This window comes from Trichoplusia ni, chromosome 12 (assembly GCF_003590095.1).
Source record: "Trichoplusia ni isolate ovarian cell line Hi5 chromosome 12, tn1, whole genome shotgun sequence".
Taxonomy (NCBI): domain Eukaryota; kingdom Metazoa; phylum Arthropoda; class Insecta; order Lepidoptera; family Noctuidae; genus Trichoplusia; species Trichoplusia ni.
Genome location: NC_039489.1, coordinates 9,884,882 through 9,903,427, shown reverse-complemented (window position 1 = coordinate 9,903,427; position 18,546 = coordinate 9,884,882). Strand labels below are relative to the sequence as shown.

General features: G+C 34.3%; 3 protein-coding genes and 1 non-coding gene across 4 annotated transcripts in view; 2 read left to right on the top strand and 2 right to left on the bottom strand.

Moving 5' to 3' along the window:
• The window catches only part of LOC113499339, a 312,064-nt gene extending 299,228 nt beyond the window's left edge, over positions 1–12,836 (bottom strand). Inside the window, exon 1 of the mRNA XM_026879777.1 lies at positions 12,605–12,836. The gene's annotated coding sequence lies outside the window, so the exon portion shown is untranslated. The remainder of the gene's footprint in view (positions 1–12,604) is intronic.
• Trnav-cac lies at positions 8,898–8,970 on the top strand. Its single transcript has one exon. It is a non-coding gene; the product is annotated as a tRNA-Val (tRNA).
• Positions 12,837–13,719: 883 nt separating the features above from the next.
• LOC113499341 (39S ribosomal protein L19, mitochondrial) lies at positions 13,720–16,101 on the bottom strand. Its single transcript, XM_026879786.1, has 6 exons — positions 15,899–16,101; positions 15,580–15,819; positions 15,182–15,324; positions 14,713–14,892; positions 14,267–14,421; positions 13,720–13,908 (listed from the first exon to the last, which is right to left on the bottom strand). Exons 1-6 carry the CDS (start codon positions 15,963–15,965, stop codon positions 13,776–13,778), a joined length of 918 nt encoding a protein of 305 aa, XP_026735587.1. The 5' UTR covers positions 15,966–16,101; the 3' UTR covers positions 13,720–13,775.
• Positions 16,102–16,533: 432 nt separating this feature from the next.
• On the top strand, positions 16,534–17,506 carry LOC113499531 (short coiled-coil protein homolog). The gene is made up of 2 exons (XM_026880044.1): positions 16,534–16,900; positions 17,158–17,506. Exons 1-2 carry the CDS (start codon positions 16,636–16,638, stop codon positions 17,298–17,300), a joined length of 408 nt encoding a protein of 135 aa, XP_026735845.1. The 5' UTR covers positions 16,534–16,635; the 3' UTR covers positions 17,301–17,506.
• Positions 17,507–18,546: the final 1,040 nt, after the last annotated feature.

Sequence of the window (18,546 nt, the reverse complement as noted above, 5' to 3'; positions counted from 1 at the left end):
AAGGAATTCAAAGAAAATTTGCATACCAGAGGTTTTGTTTTTTAGTAGGCCTACACGAACAAACACCTATTCTATTTACTGTTTGAATGTTTAACAGTGGCAACGAAATATGCTACTGGCTAATTTGCCCATTTAGTTACTGATGCGAATGGCGAAGAAGTATTAGAAAAGAAAGAAAGAAAATACGTTTATTCACGCACGCGTGTGACACAGCCTTACAAACAATAAACATAAATAATAAAAAAAAATTTATTATATTGACTATACACTTGTCCTACCCTCTTCTGCTTTTGCAATCCCCGATAGGGTCCGGAATTTTTACCATTTATTTTTTAACACAATTTTGTACATTCTAAAATGCAAATAAAGTGAATAATGACAGCATGAGCATAATCATTGAAGATTATTTTCCAGTTTTAAAACATATCGAAAAAAATCATGAGTTTAAAACGTATAGTGATATTTTCTCTTACTCTATTAGCTTTTGTGTGGTATAACTCCTAATCCAATGTTCAAAACATCAAAGAAATGGCCCAAAAAAGAACAAAAACAACGTAATCGCTTAACGTGAAACACGTCTCAATTCCAAAAGGTGTTATTGGTCCCACAAATTACTTTCTTTATGGAGAGACGGGGACAAAAACAACCCCTCGAGATCCAGCCAGCGATAAAACAGAAGGTTTAACAATGCTATTGAATAATATAGTCAACAATACGGGCGTTGACACCAAATGGAAACAATATGACAAAAAATAGTAAAACATTTCATAGGTATGAGAATTCTAAAGCGATGAATACTTGCCTGATCAGTAATTGGATAAAGAGGTACTAAATACCTGTTTGTGGTTAGTATCGAGGAAGACTAGGGTTAACAAGGTACTAAATGCTCCGTTAGGTGTCAGATCTAGCGTTAGGTGTTGGCTATCTTGGTTAATTAGAAGCAATTCCGCAAATGTGTACATAATAATGCAACGCTTTTGTTTTATACACAATAAGATCAAACTTCTTAGCCCCATTCAGATTTCACTTTACTACTTCAAATCCACTTCCCTTGTAAGCCAAACGCTCAGAAAATTCAATGTCATAATTTAAAAGAACTTAAATGAATTAGCTTCAATATCTACTTTTCTAACTTCATCATTGTAATAAATAGCTCCTTTTTAAATATTTATGCATTTAGTCGTCTTTAAGAAAATTTTACTCACGCAAGTCACACATTCAACTATTAATTAATGTACCTACTCCATCTTATACGATTTCTGACAATCAAAAAAATGAAGAACATAACAAAATTCTTCGAAGGGCATTACATTCCTAATTATGATTCAAGTATTTTTTCTCAAGTCACGATTTGTGGGAACCGGTCGTTTTTTCGGGTCATCATAATGACATCTAATGATAACCTGTCCCTATGATACGGATTCTTCCGGACTTTTGGTGCAGCAAGTAATGAACTATTATGTTCTAGTGTAAGTTTTACTCTTTTATTTAACTATGCAGATGAGTGGGTGATCCTTACATGCCACCTATATGGTATGCTCTTTAAGCATCGGGAAAGCGTGTAAAGGTGAAGACCCCTTGGACCTAATGGTATACAAGTTTACGTCCTTACATGGAACTGATTGGACTTTCGATGAACGGACGAATGTGGATATCGAACTGTATAATCGACTTCACCTACGTTTTCCTTAAGACTTTTAAGGTAAAGAATTTGAGTAATTAATAGAAAAAAGGAACACAAGATAAAACCCCCGAAAGTAAAAACTTTCATAAAACAACTTATAAACGGCTCCACCGATTTTCATCAAACATGTCCAAGAAAACTAGAACACCATTCTTGACACCCCTCTTTTTACGTCCGGGTTTAATGAGATGATTTTCCCGTTTTGCAATTACCTGTATTAACTAATAACTTCATTGTGTAACGGGTTACATGAACAGAGGGCATGTATGTTCTGAATATTGTGTTATTGGAATGCTAGGTGGTTCTCACACTGCGACTAGAATGTGTTAAGTGGTTAGACGACTCACATTATCCATTCAGCTAGCGTAAGAAAACAAACGATATACTAAGCTTAAATTATGGTCAACCAATATGACAGAATATCATGAACAAAAAACATATATAAAATTGAGAATTGAAAAGTTTAGCGGTAGTAATGTCTAATATTTGCAGTCGTTTATTCCGATCACAATTCGGATTTCGCTTTGGCTGCACCAACTGCACCCAAAAGCACCGCCTTAATCAGCACTCCGCATAAAAACGCATAAAAAATGCGTGCCCCGCGCGCACGCCTAATAGTTCATTTAAAAGTATTAAGTCCCCATTTGATCCGACACTCGTTAGCAGCGTAGTTAATAGCTGGTTGTCGTGAGCCCGTAGCTACGATTTGATTAAAAATTAAACCATTATCGACGATTATGTAACACACGCCTTCCCGAACACTTTACTTTCTATTGAAAGCACGACGTATTTGATAGTCACGGGGATTTCCCATACAAGGATACAATGATCTAAGTGATACTAATGCATTGTATTTATTCAAAATGGAGCCATTGTGTTCCAGGGGTCTGAATATAATTAATCTCAGTTGGAAATTGCTTTATGCAAGTCTAAGTTATACTGAAGCCTAGGTAGCCTTTATAGATAAATACGTCATAAGGAACATTAACGAATGCTTTATGGATGCAGTTAGTGGGGTCTAAGCGAAATCCGAATTGTGATCGGAACAAACGACTGCAAATATTAGACATTACTGTCAAAGCTATTGACATTTGGGCGTGCGTACCAAGCAATGGTCATTATTCCGATAATGTATACAAACGGAACGAGCGAACATTCCACTTTCGCCGTCATTCCCTGCTCCCTGTTGCTTTCTTCTGTCAATCTCCATGGTTACACTTAATTGGTACAATATCGGAACACACGGTAATGATGTTTGTGCTGGGCTCCATTCGATTTCGATATTATTATCTCTGATTCTTATCTGGATTTCGTATGTATTTTTTGTTATTTCTATCACGCACTCGATTTTAGAGCGAGTTTTATCTCTTGTCTATTTTTGTTCTTGCCTTTTCCATTGTAACAGATGGCTAACAATTTCAAAAAAATAGATTCAAGTTCTTAAAGCCAAATCTTCGAAATCAGACATATTTAAGCATACATATGTTTTTACTGTTTCATTCGCTGAACCATCAATCAGACATTGAACAAGACTTTTGAGCACATCATGTTTAACAAGCATCAACGATTGCTACTTCATTGTTTAATCTTCGTCAAGATTCATCATAACTCTTTGTCCCACTCATGACAGTTTACATCAAGTATTATTTTTAAACACGAGTACCTTGATCTGTAAACGGCCCAGCTGGGCCGACTCCCGCGGAGCAAGCAATCATGCTTGAAAACTTGCAGACAACTTACATCAAATCTTACAAGTTCTCGATTTACTGTCTGTCATGCAGCCTGCTGCATTTGAAGGTATTTTTGGTAAAAAGTCTATCAACGCGTAAATAATTGATTGGAATAATTTATCAATCATAATTTTGAAACTATAAATGAATCGTAACCTGATTAAGTACTAGTAGTAGAGGATCAATACCTTAAGCGAAAAGGGATACATTTAAAAGGCATGATTCAAGATACATATCAAATAAAACCTTAAATTACATTTCGATTAGAAGAAGATTCCTATAAATTGATACATTGACTGCAGACATTAAAATATCATCATTATTTACAGTCCTTCATTTTAAAGTAACTGAGTACGTTAGTACTACGTCGCAAGTAAATTAATACAAGTCCTTGAAAAAGCTTAACACGTGTTTAATTTCACAGCAGTTATAATTTGAATCGATTTTTTCATTACGTCCTTGACTGAAACAACTTTTGCATAAAGTATGAAGTTCATTGCAGTAAAAGCGACCTTTTGGCACAAGAAATTCTTTATTCATGGAGGAAATACGGGAATACTGCAACATGTAGAATATGTACATATCTAAGGTCAGGGTTACTGTTTTATACCGCATTATGTTTGCCTCAGCTTTCTGTTTGTAATATGAGAAATTTGCTTACACTGTGCCAATAAAATTTCTGATGACATTTCTATTACATGTCACCGCCTGCCTACGTTGTACTAACTTTCATTGGCATCCTTATCAGTGACAACCTAACAAAAATCAAAGCTACTATTGTAAGTTTGGACTACATAACACTCGCAACAATGCACGTAGCTACTAAACTAAAACCGAAGCAATATAACAATCAGTAAATGATAAGTGTACCATAGAAATGGCAGCGCGGACCTTTAGCGTACGTAGAAAGGCGGAAAGTCGTGAGAGATGTCGGATTGTAGTGACATCAAAACACACCGATACATATACGTATATTTTACTAAGGCCGATGCTTTTGTCGGTAAACGTTTTATAAGGAGTTTTTATCAGATGTCTGTTGGGAGTTATTGTAGAGTGATGGTAGGAAAGTTTCGTGTAAGGGTGAACGAAACGTGGTCGGGAAATATTACGAGACGGCATATAAAAGACATATTCCGGAACTCCATGTTGCAGATAGCCACACCATAAAGAAATACGCAGTCCCCGGCTAGTAATCCGGAATTCAACTGTTCACCATGATCACATATAGCTTGTGATATAAACGTGATCATCTTGGTTCTTTAAATTACTAACAATTTTAGTAGAAATAAATATTTTGTCAAGACATTCTCTGTTAACTCTATAGTGTAAACATTCTTCTGTTGTCTGGACTTAGAAATAGACTGCGACCCCTTAGTTTGTTTCGACATTTCTTCTCGGAGAAGTCAGATAAGAAATGTCGACTCCAGCGATCGCAAAAAAGACATGTAAAAGTTGTGATATTTCCTATTTGCAGAATAAATGATTTCATTTCATCTCCACCCATTTCAGAATTCCCCTTCTAATTTTATAAAGTAATCTCTCATTTTAGTCGCATATTGTAAACTGGTTCTCTATACAAAATGAAGGTGCATATTTCGCAACATTAGTTACAAATGCTTGACTCTCATTAATTACATTCTAGAACGTGAACTGAGTTAGATAAACTAGGTAAACATATGTATATGTATTTCAACGTAATGAAGTGGTAGATATTTATCTGCCCCCTTTATCCAAGCGCATGTATGGCGGGAAAACCGTACAATTTCCTAGCCTAAACATAGGCTGCTGCTATGTGGCCTGCTTTCTGAGTGCCGAACAGGCACTTAACATTAGCCACGTCTTATTAACAAGCTTTCTTTCTTTCAGTTGGGAAAGTTTTAATTTCTGACCACGCCTATCTTAAAAGCTGGGGGTAGATAGGGTGGATTACTAGCAGTGCCTTCAAGTTATGAATTCAATGACCTGCCTAAATTTTAGTGAAGAATGTTTTGCCTCCCGCAGTATATCGTAGTGAACCAGTGGTTAGACTTTGCGAATGGTTAGACGATTTAAATTGTTCCCTACAAAGCTTTTTGCAACCTCAAATATCATGATACTTAGTTTATATTATTCATGATGTATCAGTAATTTTGTGCACGACTTCATTTAGTGTCTTACATGATTTTCTACAATAACAATGCCTACATTTCACAACCAGTTCATCCCATAGATCAAAGATGCAAAATATCAAAATCATGATTTGAACTAAGTAACAATGGCTTACAAAACAATTGAGGCCCAAAATAATACGATTAAATTCGCAAACGTGAATGAAACCAGCATAAGACGATCTACCAGAGATACAAATACAGTAATTCCTAATATGGGATTTACACTGACAAAAGATCTACCGTAAATGGTCTTTATTTAAGCTCATGACGTTTTAAAGAGATGACTGGAACATACTTTCACCAAAAACAGATTAGATAGGTAGGTATATTATTTTTATTATAGCATTTTTTACAAAATTATAATACAGTACCGCTAGATACTACTAGAACAAAAATCTGTCTATGCTTCCATAAAAATGGAATGGAATGTGAATATTATAATGAATGCACTTATTATTCGTACATATTTGTATATCACAGAATTATTCGTATCCGCTTAACAGCAAGTTTGTTGTCCTACATTATATTTAAGCCAAAACGTTAAATCGAGCTTGGAATAAAATTTACTTCCGAAAACAATCCCAAAACATTTACCAAATATTATCTAATTGAAATTTAACCAGGAACAAAAAGGTCATTGATACCCAAAATTCAAAAACACCCCTTACAAAATACCCCATGCGGAGATTACACTTACCCCCACGACACGAAATATTTACGGCTTATAAACATGCAACGGTTCACACGTGCACGCAATGACAACAGAATCATAACATTTCCTAATTAACTAAAACTATAAACTTGCATATAAGCACGTAGTTATAGCGTAGTGTTACATATTAAAGTGATGTCAAGTAGTTGTAAGTAATTGACGGCATAGAATAAATAATCATAATTGCTTAATTAGACAAAGGACTAGAGGAAGAGACCGTCCCAAAATTTCGAAAATTGTTACAACACAAGACTTCTACCAACACAGTTATAGAAATTGAACATGAATTATGTCATTCGTAGATAATCAGCTTGACCTGTCAAGACCCTGCTGGACGAAGATCTCCTTCAAGGTGCACCACAAAATCTTATCCTCCGCTTTCTTCATTTTTAAAGCAATCTCTGTCGATTTTAGGACTAAGCTTTGATTGATCTAGCAACTCAGGCTGGAATTTCACTTAAATGTTACTTTGCGGGCTCCAGTATTCCTAAAACGGACTATAACTTCTTTCTTTAGTACTACATCTTAAATAAGAACCACAAATAATACGTAAAACTCTCGCCATTATAGTACCTATTATTTACAGTTAGTGTCTTGTTTATTTTGAATATCAAATGTAAACCACTCCTAGTATTGTATTCATAACAGGAGATATCTCCATACTTGGATGTGGAATACTAAACAGTAAACTAACTCAACAATAACCCTGAGGTATTATATAAATCTCACGTTGTCTAATGCAGAACTGAATATTTATAGGATTAATTTCACTACAGCAATCTAAGAGTTCCTAGACCTATTTGCTGTATAATACCTAAATAATATCACACTAATATTATAAATTGGAAAGTTGGTATACGTTTAAATGTTTCTTCAATCTCAAAGGGCTGGAACGATTTCAAATTTGGTACCTATGAAGCTAGCTGGCACCCTGGATTAGCATGTAGTATTTTATGTCCGTATGGATTGAGGAGCCACTTTCGATTTAAAAAGGAAGCTCGCCCCCTTATTTAGTAGGAAAGTAAATAATTTTGTAGACCGAATTCTGAAATTTGTAGTAAAATATGTCTAAAGTTATGTAACTGTGAATGTGGCTCCTCAATCCAAACATCTGAATTGAGGAGCCACCTGAAACACGGAAAGTATTCCATGTATATTTTTGAAAATTTTGTATCATTTAGTAGCAATTGTGTATAGTGTCTACTAAAAATTTGAGCCCAGTACTGTTTATATTCAAGAATATACAATACTTTTAATGTGGCTCCTCGATCTATACACAAGAGCATGAATTGCCATGAAAGTTATTGGTCAATTTATATTCCACTCTAAAGACATTTAGTAGTAAGTGTGTTCGAATTTGTAGTATATGGACAAAGTAGTAGACTGAGCGAATTTAATAAATAAATGCATTTCATTTGGCTCCTCAATCGTGACGTCTGCATAATAAATAATTGACTGTACCTACCTGAGATCAAAACGGAATAAAATACCAGAGACACTAACATTTAGTATAAACGGTCTACTAAATACATATGCACAGATCAACATTGTATATGTTCGGTATCTGAAAAACAAATCACTTTTAAATATTCCTTACGAATTCGCTATTTAGGGTGACCATGTTATATGAATTAAACTAGGATGATTCATTTTTGAAATTAAATTTTTCTTTGTTTGTAAGTAGGTAGTTGGGCGCCATTTTTTTTTTCTTTCTAAAACGCCATTCATAATTACGGCAATGGAACGGTTAAAAAGGAAACGATACAATAACAAAAAAAATGCTTTAATTCTTTGAAAAAATTTGAAAGTAATTTGTTTGATAATAATTATTTTCTTAGGTGACCAATGACCATACTAGTGCAATTTAAACATGAAATAATTCTATGCAGTTACAAGTTAAAGGACAGTATTTATTACTGGCTAACAAATATAGCCAAATTGTTTCATGTCGATTCTACATTTCATAATACGTCTTTTAACGACTAGCTAGTGGCAACGGAAACAATAAATCATGTTATTCTAAAAACAAAATTAATCAGAGCATTGTCCAACTCATACTATGTAAATTAACTGGTTTCCTTCCAAAACAAAAGAAGTCGTAGTTTATTTAAATAATGAAACATTAATCATATTGCTAGGTTGTGTAGTTACTACGAAAGCTTAATTTAATAAAACAATTGTATGTTTTGAAATAATATTTTAATTAATCCATACGTAGACAAGCTTCCTTTTAGAAGTAGGTACCTAGTTTTAATTGGTTTTGTTTAAATTAGCAATGGTGTTTAATTTCAGCATTATAAAAAAATTATTGCATGTTCCTTTGCTGATACAAAAGAGTATTCTTAAAATCTTAGGGCCACCATGAGATCGCGTGTAGCCCTTACACACGCGATGAATCAACACATTGTATTGATTGTGTTAAGACGAGCCTTTTGTTAAAGCCCTTTGTTTCAATTAGCTCTTCATTCTGTCTACAAACGTAATTGAGCGGTGTCGGAACTAATTACTCATGAACTTAAGTGTTTTATTCTTTTGAGGTACTTCAAAGAGATCGTGAAGTGGGTTTACTGCGATTTGTTGTCGGTGCCATTACCTCATTATTTTCGCAATGCAGTAGTAACGTTTCCGTAGTGTAGCGGTTATCACGTGTGCTTCACACGCACAAGGTCCCCGGTTCGATCCCGGGCGGAAACATTCTTTTTAGTTTCACCATTATTATTTTTTTAAGTTTCCGTAACATTTTTCTCAATAAAACACAAGAATATTGTAAACTAGAACGAATTTCTTATTCCGCTGCTATGGGAAACGGTCGGCGGTTTTAAATGGTTTTTGAATCGCGATAATGACACGGAAGCACGTTGACAATGTGTAGTACTAAACAAGAGCTGGAAAAGGCGAGTAATTAAGCTTAGAAAGTGGTACAGAAACTGGTAGAGCACGGGATTGGTAAGTTTCTATTGACCGACGAAGACGAAAGGGCGCCGACCTGATAAAAGTAAATCTGTAAGCTGACCTAAATACTTATGTTACGAAATCTTGTCACTGATAAACGTTATCAAGAGGAGATTACTCCATCGATAAACTGTCTTCATTAATGCACTGGTGACGAAATGCAAACTTGTTTTGGTTTGTATTTAACTACCTTTCAGTACTAGTTTGACACAGTACCAAACAAATGCATAACGACTGTCATTAGTATATTGTCGCATGATAATGAGAAAAGTTGGGTTTAAAAAATAGCAATGAACATTTTTTTTTCAGTCGGAATTTTTAACTGCTTTCTGATATAAGAATAAACATCGCTGTCGTAAAAACAAAATTTGATGACCAAATGATTTTGTACAGAACCCTTAGTGTCGCAAGTATGACTCTTACCAGACTGTGTTTATTACATTACACAACCTAAATTACTTTAAAAGTTTAGTGACACTTCAATCAGGTGTACTCCGTCGCATCATAAAGACGCCATATTGTTTTTTATAGTCGTCTTCCGCTTTCGTAAGTCGCACGTGTCCATGTATTACATCAAAAGTTGTCGACAGACACCTATTTACTATTATGCTTCCAGATTAGGGCCTGCACTGACATAAGACATTTTCAAGAAAAAAGCGTTTTACAGTTGACCTAGCGTTTTGTAACAGAAAAAGAACTGTGTTGCTAACCCATCTTAGGATTAATAGTAAATGACAAGAAAAAAACATCCATACTTATTACATACCAAAAATGTACGTCCTAACTAGAGATGCGCCGAATAGTGGTTTCACCGAATAACCGAATGCCGAATACTATTCGGTTTTAAGTTTACCGAACCGAATATTCGGCCGAACTATTCGGTTCAAAATTTTATTGCCCCGCCGCGTAAACCTGTTTCTACATGTCCTTACTTGCCGCCCGCAAGATTAAACATTTTGAAAAATGTTATTTTTCAAGTTTTAACAGTTTAGTTTCAGAAATAAATATTACAAGCTTTTCGCCCGCGTCGAGGTCGGTTATATGGCCTTTCCAAGAGAACTCTTCCGGGATAAAAACTAACCTATATTCTTTCTCAAGGTCAACTCTATCTCTGTACCAAATTTCATTAAAATCAGTTCAGTGGTTTAGACGTGAAAGCGTAACAGGCAGACAGACAGACAGAGTTACTTCCGCATTTATAATATTAGTAGGGAATTAGTAGGGATTATTATCTTGTTCTATGATTGAAATATTTTGTTTGGAGGTCTAAAAGTATAATTCATGTTTAAAGCGTTTTTAAAATTAAAATAAATATTGACTAGAAAGTTGTAAGTAAAATGTTGTTGTTTAAGAAATTAAAATGTTGATTTTTGGTTAAAAATAAACACAGAGTTAAAGTTTATTTGCTTTTATTTTATTATCTTAATTCAACAATTTTTTCCTAGTATTTCATAGACTTATATCAGAATAAGTTATATCTTTTAGTTCTACATCGGGTAATGTGGCGGAGCAAAAAAGAACCGAATATATTCGGCACCAAACCGAATAATTCGGCCGAATACGAATAGTGAAAAAATTGCCGAATATGCCGAATACCGAATACCGAATAGTTATTCGGCGCATCTCTAGTCCTAACGAATATTTGACTGCCGCGTAGATAACACGCTACAGCGCTTTCTACGCAAAACTAAAATCATAGGCCTTTGTCAATCAAAATCCCGAAAACGGTCACATTCCAAATATTAGAAAACAAGAGAGAAATGAAGGGAAAAATAATAATTTTGAAACAAAATCGTTCTTACAAACGATGCGCAAAGGTTTTAACAACGAGTGTAACAAACAATGGCTCCTCATTTTCGTTGAAAAAGCTAATTCGAACAGTCCAATAACACAAATAGGTATTCATTCCGTAAGTCGTAAGCTGTCATTAGTGATTGGATTATCAGTCAACGACCTCAACACGTGAACGAACCCAAGGTGTTGTAAAATGTGTCAAATGGAGACACATGTTTACAACCCTCGGAGAATGAATTTATTACTTTTTCATTGCTAATTAAAATGAAATGTTGTGTTCATTTATGTGTTAGAAAGTGACAAACGTTAGAAAAGAGTGTGATTTGTGATGTTTTTATTTATTTTGATCTTTGGTATAAGTTCTATAATTATTGAAATTTTCATCCATATTTTGTGTTCTATGTTAATATGTAGCATGGTTGCGTAGTCAGTTAAGTCTTTTTTGGTTTTATGGTCATTGGGTTGTCAAAGTGGTTTGAAATAAATTATTATTGTGAAGTATATCTCGATATACTATATGCCTAGACAAATAATACATATATTATTATAAATACTCATTGTAACTTTCTCCGCAGATGATATTTTAGATAACCGTTGCTGGCTGTTAAAATTATGGTCAGCTAGGAAACAAAAAAAGTATAAACCTTTCCAGACTATATTTCAATTTGTATATTTATTGAAATGTATTGATTTCATTCTTACCTCTGAACTATTGTATTTCATTTATAAATTGAAAAGACAACCGAGACAAACATTTTTAATGTTATACATTTTATATAAGATGTATTTTCCATATTTTATGCAAACTGCATATCTTCTTTTAAAATACAAGTTTTTATTAAAAGACTAGATTATTGTAAAAGTTTATATTAATCTTAAAATTGATGTTTTAATAAACAAAGCCAATTTATTTCATAATCATCAATGCCAATAAACCTTATTTTGTTAATTAACTGGTCCATTGGTTAATAATGTTATTTAGAAATTATAATATTGTATTTTATTTTTGAGCATATTTGGACAAACTATACATTCACAACTACTAATAATCAATGCTGTTATAAGTTTTTAGTGTTTTTACTATCATTGCTAATAATAGAATTTTATATTCCCATGATTTATAACTGAAATTGTACAAAATACCTATAATTAATGTTGACAATATTTTTATCTTCACTTCAAAATAAAAGGCATAGCTATTTCTTAGACTTGCTTTCTGTCCTAAGTTTTTTTTTTTGGCTTACAGAAACAACATAAACATTCTGAAACAAAATAAAGTAGCATTACTTATAAAACAGAGTAAAAACCTTCCAAGATAACGTTTGTTGTAAACTTAGGGCGTGCATAACAGCCAGTGGCCAGCTACAATGCGTCATAATCGATAAATGAAGGCTTACTGGATTGCAATTGCAATTTTATGACACCAACAACTCGTAACTAAGATCACAGATACCGTAACTTCTCACGCACACATAACGGTATTCCGAACGTAATTAGGTATGTTTCATGACCATCCTTACACTTAAACTACAAAGAAAGCCCACATTTTCGCAAAAATAGGCACATAAACAATATTACTCACCGGGCGACAGGTGTAAACGAGTGCAACATGCATGCAATTTGACGAAGTAACCAACAATCAAATGTTCACTAAAACTTTATACACAACACTGAACAAGCACAAACAACACGAATTTGATTCATTTATCTCGTACTTCCTATTCGATTCTTTTAGAATACAAGAAAAATGCATTCAAGAACAATAAAGCAAACTTCTTTGCTCCGCGGACCGCCCGCGCCGCACACAACTCGCAAGCAAGCAAGTTAAACTCAACCAATCACGACGAGTATATCAATATGAGCAGTAATTGGTTACAAATAAGAGTCACTTTTGTATGCATAGGAGGAGGCTCTACATGCATACAACCTTCAGGATGCTAAGCATCGTAATAACTTAACTTTTTTGTAGTAACGTTTTCAAAAATGTGTAAACACATATTGCCGAATCTAAATATGCATTTATGTTATCCTTTTGAATAATTATTTCTTTCCTTATTTACTCATGTCTCACGTAGCGCCATCTATTATTACGGTGATAAACTTGCTCATGGGGTTTGCCTTCCCATTGTACCGTGTAGGTACGTCAGGGATCTCGCAACGTGCTGAATGAGCATAGCGGAAAGTTTGAAAACTAACCAGGCACCGCGATCAAGAATCCTTTCCTCAACTGTATTTTATCGTTCACGCTGCTGGCCTACCAATTAGTACCAATTACACAATAAGTGTGTTTTAAACGCATTTGATGACATTTTTTGCAGTTTGACGCATAATTTGTTCGTTTCACGTTAGATCTTTTATCGCAATCAAATCACAAAGTCACGTTTTTTTTTCTTTGCACTAGATTGACTATATAAAGAAAACAGCTGCTGCAAGCGGGCCCGTCCGCTGTAAATCGAAAATTACCTCATGAACATAAAATCCTATCCTATGTATTTATACTATTTATCTTTTTACAAACAATCTGTGTACCAAGTTTTGTCTAAGTCCGGTCAGTGGTTTCGCGTGAAAGAGGAACAACCGTACATACAAAGACAAACCTTCGTGTCTATATTATTAGTAGGATACAGCCATTCTTGACCCTACCTACTTTATGTAAAGGTAAGTGCAAAATAAACATTACTATACACAAAACAACGATGTTATAACGTAATACTTTATTAACTACATGTTTCTTATTATTACAAACTAAAGCTTCATCCGAGCTGTGTTTTCGGCGTGCTGAACGTGCGCTTCCTCGACATCTTCTTACGCGTCATATGCAGCTGTTGTAACTGAGAGTTCACTTCGGCCCAAATGTCGTTCTGGTCTTCGATTGGTATTGTTTGTCTGAAAACAAATTTAGGTTTAATAAAAAACTTTTTTTTTCTATTTGGAAAAGTTAAGAATGGTGAAATCACCATACTTAGAACCATATTAATTATGAGTTTCCTTGGTCTTTGTTGCAGAAAGGCAATCTGTTGATTTAAGCCAGTAACAGGCGGCACAAGTATACATTTCAGATTTCCTCCAGGTTTATATGCCTTAACAAAATCAATAAGAATATTCCCAGATAAAACGAAGCGTCAAATGTACTAGTAATCACATCCTTAGGTGGGTACTGCTCCCTCAAATAATAAAGAAAAATCAAGAATAATTTTAGAATTTCAACAACATTTTAAGGCTTCAAAGGTACTATCAGTCATACCTGTACTGCTTCATCAAGTCGTATTTCTCCCAGGGTGTCGCCCTCAACTCTCGTCTGACCCTGTCCTTCTCTTTCAGATGCTCTTCTATGTTGGAAACACCTTTGAGATCCTGCCTCTCCCATCGTTCTAGCCAGGGCCTTGGTTTTAGTTTAACCTGGAAAAAGTAGTATATTGCTTTCAGTTATAGTTTTGTTATCAGGGGAATAAAGCAACAGTTTATTGGGAATCAATGAAACATGATAATGTTAATTGATTTTTCCCTTTGAAGTTCTGGCCTTAAAATTGCAATGTAGGAAATTCAATGATACTGACATTCCTCAAAGCAGAATACTTTGCTAAGCCTAAAGGCCAAAGCCAGCGAGTAAGAAGACATTATGAGAGACTGAGGTACTGGTTCATCTTCAGTTACCTTAAAATATTTAAGATGAAAATCTCAAATACACACCTGAACAGGGTTGAGAGGCACCGGTGTGCCTTCAGGAAGTATTTCAGGATCCATATCAAATGGGAATGTGCTGTACTCTGGCAGAGCATCTCGCAGGTAAAACAGTTTCTCATCCAGGCGCTTCTCAAGCCGCAATACTTGGATAATTTGTATTGTAGGGTCATACAGGTCATACCTCACCTGAAAATAGAAGATACAAACATATTAATACATAGTATTCAAGTAAAAAGAGTTAATTGGTTTCCTCCACAGGGAGTTTACATCCAAACAATGCATCCTAATTGTTTTGTAGACAAATGTAGGGTAAGAGATCAAACAGCAAGTTGCATAAAAACTGTGTTGGATATAATATGCAGTATATTAAAACCGGGACCGGGATGGTTGGCGCTCTTTGGGGGAGGCCTACTGTCAGCAGTGGACGGCGATAGGCTGAGATGATGATGATGATGATATTAAAACTGAGAGATACCTCAATTCCCTGATGATCAACCACATTTCTGAGAGTGAACTCTGCTCTCAACCCACAGCCTTTCCTCTCAATACAGATACCAACAAACTTGTTGGTTTTGCCCTGAGAATGCTGGTCAGCCACTGTCACTGCTAATATTGATCCTGAAAGAGTTCAAATGAATAAGGTTTTAATAGTGCAAACTTAATACTGCATTAGTTGTCATTGATTAGGTTGGATGAAAAGATATTGGTTGCCCTGGCTTCCTTGTTTTTGATGAGAGTAATGTGACAGGTAGCAAATAAGAGTAACTTAAGCTAATATTCTAAGTGGTGAGGTATTTATTTGTAAATATATATAAATTCCAAGGAATATCTCATTAAGACGACGAGGATGGACTAGTAAAAAGGCAAACTTACCAACATAGAACTCAGGTATATCAATTTGATTACGTCTTTTTAACATGTCAGCTCTCTCGAGCTTCTCACGCAGACTGTTCCTCCAGTTCGGGTTTGGGTCGGGCAGAAACTCTGGGTATACGAATCTGTTCTCCAAAGCGGAGTTGCGAGACCCTCTTGTACGAATATGTTTCTCTTTTTTAGTTACTGTTGCAACTTCCACTTCTGCCTTTTCCGGGAGTGTAGATAAGACACGGCAGTCTGGAAATTAAAAGATGTTGTTGAAACATTTATAAACACGGTAATTGTGAATGTTATTAATGAAAGTATATTTTCTAACCTCTTCTGATAAACCATTTTGCAGCACAGAAAATATCACTCGTAGATCTTCTAATAGCTAAGGCCATTGTGCTGACGGAAGTCAGGCTATCTAAACAGTTAGAAAATCAGATTATGTTGTGTAACTTTATTTAAAAAACAGACATTTCCTTCACACAAAATGGGTTAAACTTGTGTAGGTTTTACTTTGACATTTCGCGTTTGAGTGAGACGAATTTGACGGATGTTCGACGGACATTTAGTTTTCTTCTTAATTTTCGAACAACTAGATTTAGAATCGTCTGCTTTAGTGAAAAACAATGGCAGAATATTAATTATCATTTTATTATTTATCACAAAAGAAACAATATTTAAATATACATAACTTGGGTTTACTTAATGCATGAACAAAACGTCATTTTTGTAAGCGTTTACAAAGTTAGAAGTTACATAGAATTTCCTAAAAAATTTTTTTTTTAAAGTAGTGCAATTCAAGGCACAAGTATCAAGCAAGAAATGTAAGAAGTTTTGTATAATTACCTCAATTTTATTCTATTTACGAAACGTTAAATAATATAAACTTGGCGCTTGTTACTTATTTAGCTACTTCTGTAAACGCTACACCCGAGACAGAGACAATAGATAGCGATGTGTCATGACAATTTGTCAAAACACTAACAAACGTCACGAACATATACCATTGAAAAATCGATCTGTCGCCCTATTTGTAAAAGTTTTAAAGATCTCTGTTAGTCATTTATGTCATCAATCATGCAGAAGTGTAACGATGATAACATACCCCTAGCTGACGACGACCCACAAGTAATAATCAATGACGAAATAGAAAACAATCATTTAGATCATGGTCGTTCAATGGACTCGTTACCGAGTTCTTACACTGGTGGTTCCTCAAGCCCTGGCCTCAATGGGCCTCCGAGCTTCGAACCAGATTCCGGAATTGACGAACAAGAAGAGAAGGCAAGACTAATATCTCAGGTTTTGGAACTGCAGAACACATTAGATGGTAATCACTGTTATTTTTTGTACCTTTAAGCAAAAACAGTAAATATTGGTCTTGTGGTTTTTCATGTTTTTATATTGTTCTTTTTTTCTTGTTCTATTATAACATGAGCCCTCTTTATAACATTTATTAGAAATATTTTTCCATTGTTTATCCGAGATTTGTTTTATGGCATGCATCTTGTTCTATTGAACTTGGAAAAACATATGCTGTAATAATACAAAGACTACATTTTCTCATGTTTTTTTTTTCTATTTCAGATTTGTCACAAAGGGTGGATTCCGTGAAAGAAGAGAATTTAAAGTTGCGATCAGAAAACCAAGTACTTGGGCAGTACATAGAAAACTTAATGTCAGCATCCTCAGTGTTTCAATCAACTACACCAAACATACAGAAGAAGTAAATGATTTACCGCAGAGTTACCACTACTCAAAAATAAAACACAATTGCTGGGAACCATGATGTTGCGTGAAGTTTAATTATTTTTAATTTTACATAAGGCATTTATTTTAATTAAATAACTCCAAAAAGTGGTAGGAATAAAAAAAAACAGATCTTTCATAATTAGTGGGTAATGATTTTCGTATTGTATGTGGTATTAAAATTGAATTACGAAAAAAAAAACTTAAGGCTTTGTTGTGTGCTGTTGTCTTAAAAAGCAAAGAGTTTATGTTGTAAAGAGGCTTGGCTTCATAAGCAATGCTTTCAGAGAAATTTGTAAAAGCACTAATATTATATGATATTATACCTAAATATAATTAGATATAAGGTTTTTCAAAAATGCTTAATACATACACAATTAATGCCTTTATATAAATAAACAATTAAATGTTATAAACTATTAATATTATGCAATTAATGACAGATGTATGTAGATTAATAGTACACATTCCATTTTATTTTTGAATTTATTTACTTGCATAGATAATCTCTATGAGCTCTCTAAAACTGTTTATTATATATAGTTTAACTGAATGAATTAAATAATTTTTAAGCTTATGAGTATTATAAATTATAACAAACATTGTTTTTTTTCTGTTCATGCCCAATATTGTCCTTTACACCATCAATTATACTCATATCTGTGGCAGTAAAAACACATTGATGAAGTGCTCATTATTCATCTGTCATGACTCATGGTAAAATAACATATATTAATTTAAGTTTTCCGAAATCATACGAAATTGGATACACGAAATCGACTGCACTGATACATCTGCGTGTTACCATACCCACTTTGCGCGATGTGTCGCGGGTTCGATCCCCTGTCAGACACTGAAATCCCAAGAAAAAAAAAAGTTATTTTAAATGTTTTACCCAAATACTTTACCTAGCGATGAGATAGCACAGGTCGATTTAGCATTGTTTAATGTATTTCTTTTAGTGTTACTGGATTCACTGTGGCCCAATGCAACAATGTCATTGTTTCTTAGTGCGGCAGTTTTTCTGAGAATTACGATCGATCAATGCTTGGAAGTTTGAACCGCGATTGATATAAATTTTAAAGAGATAATTCAACTGTGACGAATTAACTTAGAACGTACCTTCGGTTAAGTCTGAATTTCTCCGTCTGTGATACAGAGATAGGTAGAAGAAATAGAATGTACAGAGATACCAAAGTATATATTTGAATTTGTTTCTTGTGATAG